The sequence below is a fragment of the Columba livia genome, chromosome 12, assembly GCF_036013475.1.
Source record: "Columba livia isolate bColLiv1 breed racing homer chromosome 12, bColLiv1.pat.W.v2, whole genome shotgun sequence".
Taxonomy (NCBI): Eukaryota; Metazoa; Chordata; class Aves; order Columbiformes; family Columbidae; genus Columba; species Columba livia.
The window spans coordinates 18,018,531-18,024,530 of record NC_088613.1 but is presented as its reverse complement, the minus strand read 5'-3'; the positions used below and the strand labels follow the sequence as shown (position 1 = coordinate 18,024,530).

The 6,000-nt window shown below is 40.9% G+C and overlaps 1 protein-coding gene across 5 annotated transcripts in view; it reads right to left on the bottom strand.

Annotated features, from left to right (window-relative positions):
- Positions 1–224: 224 nt before the first annotated feature.
- ATRX (ATRX chromatin remodeler) overlaps positions 225–6,000 on the bottom strand; it is an 88,003-nt gene continuing 82,227 nt past the window's right edge. For all 5 annotated transcript variants that reach the window (XM_065077994.1, XM_065077996.1, XM_065077998.1 and 2 more), the window contains 4 exons: positions 5,624–5,749; positions 4,643–4,738; positions 3,939–4,067; positions 225–3,111 (listed from right to left, as the gene is read on the bottom strand). In XM_065077994.1, coding sequence (XP_064934066.1) covers positions 2,833–3,111; positions 3,939–4,067; positions 4,643–4,738; positions 5,624–5,749 — 630 coding nt within the window. In that variant the 3' untranslated portion in view covers positions 225–2,832. The remainder of the gene's footprint in view (positions 3,112–3,938; positions 4,068–4,642; positions 4,739–5,623; positions 5,750–6,000) is intronic.

The following is a 6,000-nucleotide window of genomic DNA, read 5'->3' as shown; positions in this document are numbered from 1 at the left end:
AGGCAGATCGGCAGCAGAAGCTACTAATAATCCCTAGAACTTGAAAGCCTGGACCACGACTGCTTTCTCTACATGAAATGAACGGCTCCATGCAGTTGCAAGAGGCGCCTCGCTGCAGACAAACATCAGCGCTCAGACCCAGCGCAGTTCTCCCAAGCCACGTCCTCGGCCGGAATCCCTGGGGAGCTCACGCTGTACTGCGAATGTAGCACAGGGCACGGTGATGTGTTTTGGTCACTTTATTAAATGAGATATTAAATAGTTTAAGTTTCAACTACTAAACAGCACTTTGAATGGTGAAAACACAGATAGTATATCGTCATACTTGAATGCTTCTTCTCTTTAAAAACACATTTCCAGTCCTTATATATATTACAAAACAGCCTTATAGGAAGAGGTGACACCTTTTCTATAGTACTTAAGATATTTAATACAGAACTGAAAAGCCATCTAATAGAAACAAAGGCAAGTCTTCACAGCTGTATGATTTCAGCAGCCAAAGCTGGTTGATGGACTGAAACATTACTATACAACTGGGACAAAACATATACAATATCACAATACTAAGCAAAAACGCTTTACATCCAAAGGAATAAACAGGTTACAAAATGTGGAGAATTTAGCAGGCAAAACTGTATTACAAGCAACATTTTTATTTGCCATCTTAAGCCATTTCACCTAGTTAAAACATCTAAAACAAATATAAAAATGAGCCTTTTATTATCTTATTGATGTATGTTCTGTCTTTAAATATTCTTTAAAGCTTGATGTTATACTCAAAGCACATTGTTATGCAGCTAAAATGTCAAGTGAGAAACATGTATGCAAAGTGGTCCAAGTCTTAGTTCAATGCTTATCTCTGCTTTCTTCTTATGCGTTAGTCTGCTGTTATCCAGAGTTTTGTCCAGAATGAAAAACATGTGCCTTTAAATGTTGCCTAAAACTTCCACATTTAAGTCTCTGAGTTACTATAAAACTCCATTGAACATTCCCAGGTTTGGTAGAAAGTATTTCTCTTATTCTCGACACGTAGGAATACCGGTGAGAGTTGCCGGGGTGCATTTGCCTTCAAATGTTTCTCTCAAAGTCTCACACTTTGTTTCTTCTAGTGTAATACATCTCTCTTTGCTCCCCTCCACCCAAATTAACTGTAATCGTAGAGCTGGCAAAGCACGAGAACATACTGAGGTTCTTGTGTGGTATCTCGTAACAAAAGAGTCCAAGACGGCAGCTTGTTACCTGGTTTTCCAACAGATCAAACTTGGTTCAGGTCACAAACCAATTTTCGACCACCAAATTGAACTATCGCGTAAGATTTGCATGTTTAGATGCAAAAACCACTTGTCCATTCAGGGCAAGAACTCAAACTCCAAAACTTTCCAGAAAACGAAACAATTGTTCACGTCAGCGAGTCAGGAGAGTCCGGCAATGTCTGGAGCCAGCGCTTCCGTGTGCCGCTTTCTGCAGAGCTCCCGTGCCCACGCGCCACTGCCCCGCCTGCTCCTGTCACTTTTACCCCCAGGTTATACACATCTCTTTGGGGGGAAGAATCAACCAAACTATCTTCAAAGAAAAGCCCCGTTTGTATTTAATTAGATCTCCATAAGCACAAAAAGCCTGGGTAGGGAGAGTGCTAACGATATATGATAAGCCAGAAATTTAATCTCTGGCCTACATTAAAAGAAAACAAAACAAAATCAAGCTCTGTGTGTACTAAACCTTGTTTTCACACAAATGAGAGGGAATGGGGAGGAGTGCACAACCAAAACTCTTTTCGAACAGAGGAAAAGTTATTTCACTGTTCTGGCAGCTCTGCAAGCTGCTACAGTGCTTTCCTTGTACGGATTCCAGATCAGCAATAGCTCTGCCATTTTAAAGTTGTTCACACAACAGGGTCTGATGCTGGCCACCATCGCTATTTTAACCCCCCAAATACCAGGAATTTCCTTTTCTTGGCCCATCTCCCATTGCCGGCAACGGGAAAAGACAGTAGCACCAGCATTAAGGAGTTAACAGAAATGTGCTTTGTATTGGACTCGCGCAGAGTAAATCAGCGTGTGAAGGAAAAACACCTCCAGCCCTCCAGATCATCATCTGTTATTCCATCACATACAACTGAAAGTACAAAATGGCAGAAGACTAGGGAAGAACCATCACCTTCCCCAAGTCGCTATTTAAGGCTGTATACACAGTTTCTATATAACTGCACGACTCAAAAGCTTCTGAGCAGTAGTATTTAAGAATATTGCACTCAATTCTGTTTCTAAGAGTATTTTCAGTTCCTATGTTTCGTTCAGCACAGATGGTATAGTACGAGTCCAGACCTCAGTCAAAAGGAAACTAGACTATCTCGGTTAGAATATTCCCACTAATATAAAGAAATGGGAAAGCGAAAAAGCATTCCATAATTTGAGGAATCAACTCTAATCAAGAACTCAGCTGTGTACAATTCACATAAGGTAATACCGAAACACACAGACCTGCAGTCCTTCCTAAGCTGCTCCGACGCGGAGACAGCCTCGCAGCTCCTCACAGCAAGCGTAGGAGTTTCAACAGGAACCCTGCGGAGATGCTACTGTTACGGGAGGACTTGTTTTCACTGAAAACAACTTGTTATCTCCTGTACTCAACATATGTAAGAAGATTCTAGGCAACATCACTGACAACAGGGAAAACATCATGTCCTACTTAAACAAAACTGAAACGCTAATATGGAACATGGCATTAAGGGGACCAACCAAACTTTTCCTTTTTTACAGTTGAGTTCTGTTAAGCCATTGATTCCTAAAAAAATAAAAGTTCTTTCTCTGATTTTAACATTTTAGTGCAAAATCACATCGATTTCCCTTGGGAAGGCCCTGGATTTTTGCCTCTCATTGGGGGTGGTGCTCGTTGTAACGGTGGTGGCTGCATACCGCCAGACATGGACTGATACATTCCTCTCATATCTATCTGTTGGTAGTTGGAAGGATTCATGATTAAATTGGGAGGCTTTGGCATCATGAGATGACTCATTGCTGCTTGCTGGTATGACATCTGCTGCTGCTGCTGCTGATTGTACTGCTGCTGGAGTCTTCTGTTCATGAGGATCCTCTGCACGCAGCCGATTAACTGTGGAGGGAAAGCAGAGCTGTTGTAAGTGCACGACCCCTCTCCATGCTCCGACTATCAAGTTCGGAGTTAAAATCAATTTGTTAGGGATAGTATGGCTGAAGGAAAAAAGCACCATTGTTATCACCATCACTAATGTGATGGTATTCACAAGCCGATTACTGTGGAAACCATTTAGTAACACCATTTAGGGCTACGTTCTCTTAATGACTTGCTGATACTACTGTGTGCAGCATTTAGGAGAGTCGCTACAGCAACATGCACTATACCGTGAAATTATTCCCAGGTACAAGTTACGACGTTATTTGTCAGGTAGCATTTAGCATCCCTTTGAAAGTCCTGCACGCAGACTGTCACTTAATGTTTGCTTGCCTAAGAAAAAACTCTTCCCACTGACATAATCCAGGCAACTTTCAGATTTTGCAAAATAATTCTAAGCTAAAAAACCAATACTGATACTTTCTAAGACGTGTGTTTTGTAAGCTGCATTCTGAGCTCTGGAACCAGATCTCTCTTTAAGCCTCACGACCTTCAAGCAAACTACTTAACAGGAAAATGTGGTGAGTATTTTTTTAAATGAACGTCTCATGGAGGCTCCTCCGATGAGATCCACTTAAGACGTCACCGCCTCCCGCCGTCACGTCACATACAGCGCTACACGATGCCAGCAAATATTCAACGCGTTGAAACACACATTCTGTGAGTACATATTTATGTACCTAAATGTATACTTCTAGGTCATGAAAACACGCACGCATGCCAAGTCCATACTCAACATCCCAGTTCAAACGTGGACAGTTGATCAAATAAATCTTAAGACACTTTACCATCTGTTGTTTAGTGAGGACGTCGTTATAGATGGCTTCTCGGCGCTTGACGTCCAGCTCCTGGCTTGCCTGTCTGCTCAGTGCCAGCGCCTGGACTTGGCTCTCTGTCAGGTTTACATTTTCTTTCCACTGCAAAGGAAAAAAACCAAAACCGAAACCTTCTTGGCACTGATCACTTGAACAAAAGCGTAATGGTAATGGAAGTTTTGCATTATGTTCAGAGTTGCATCATCAAGAGTTAAAACAGAGCCCAGTTTCCAGTAAATGCAGAATTATACTTCACCAGAATCAGAACAATGAGTTATTAGCTCTTCTAACTGCTAATTACGGTAATACATCTCTAGATTACTGGGAGCAAGTGAGAAATGTGACAGCCCAAGATATATAGATAAGGACAACATATAGGAAATACACCTTAATTTGTGTATAATTATTATTCCTATTTGTAGAAAACGAGCATTTTCAGAGTGTGGCAAGTAATTATGGATCAAAACGGCTAGTCCTCCAGGGCCTCATGTCATCTAGATACCATTAAGGGTTACTGCAAGCTGAAGGGATAAAGGTCAATACAAACTGGAAATTACATTAATTAATAATGCAAATAATTAGCTGAGTGACCATAAATATTATCAGGCAAAGAAATGACTATTGTATAACGTTTTCCCATCTCCTGAATTAAATCTACAGTTATCCATTCCACTCACTATGGTTGAAATGATGTCTTCGAGGGGCTGAATTCTTGCTGAAGTTACACTGTTGGTTGCTTCCACAACTTTCTCTCTTCCTTGATTAATAAGCTCCTGAGAAAACACCAGAAAATTAATTATAAAGCACAGATACAAAGAACACATTTCTTTGCCAACCTTCTATAAGTTTTCTTCATGTTTTCTTTGTGTACCTAGACTTTAATTACTTTTTTTCTCTCAATTTGCACAAGTCAATGAGTCTAAGAATCCACACAAGTGATTTTCACCATAGACTAATTGAACAGCATGTATAAATCTGCCAGTCTGTACAGTGGACAGTATAAAAGAAGGTTTTCAGATCATCACAGGAGTGCTACATTTCAACCCAGCCCAATTGTCTGTGATACTGATTTTATCTCAGCTCACTCTATGGGCTCAGAATACTATCTATTATGCTTAATTATCTATTGTAGCATAATACTGGCAATATATTGTGCATTATTCCTTGGGTATATTCAACACAAGTCCCCCTGAGGTTTTCAGTTCTTCAGTGAGACTCCTCACCGGACACTAGCAGGGGTCATACCACAACTGGACTTCAACTCCTGGCATCTGATTAGGAAGAAACGCCCCCAGCTACTTCAGCTGAGGCGGCAAACTGAGACCTCAGAGAACTGAGGAGCAGAGCACGCGTTCCTCTCTCCCGTTCCTTCTTGGAGCTTGGAGAGAAGACAGATAGCAGCAGAAAGCTAGATGTGGGAATTAATGTCTGCAAGGAATGCAGTTAATCTGCCAGAATCCTGAGATACTACACAGGTACGGGTTTAGATGCAGACAAGTTAGACTTCAATGTAGCTACACACACAAATATTTAAAATAGGAGATAATTACATAAATATCAAGATATTTAAGAATGCCATTAAGCATTATTTGCGACAAAAGAATACATGCATGCTTACAGCAACGCAGGCACGTTACACCGGCTGCACTGTGACTTACCTCCAGCTGCTGATTACTCATTGCTGACAGAGCACCCAAATTGAAGGGAATATATGGTGTCTGAGAGTTGAAATTCGTGGGAATCATATTGGTCCCAGCTGGCATGTTGAAACGCATAGTCAAGCCCTTAAAAACACAAAACACACTTAGATTTGAATAACTTTGATAACTTTGGCCTTCTATAATAACCCATGAAATACTCTGGGCAGACAACACGGCCCTTAGAGAAGACATTGTGCATGAAGGGTAACCTACCTCAGTAAACTGAAGATCCTTTCCAAACCTCAATTTAAAAGGGCATTTTAATCACAGAAGAACCTAAGTTCTAGTCTTGAGTAATATGGGAGCTTAGTGTAATTATAATTATTTGATATACC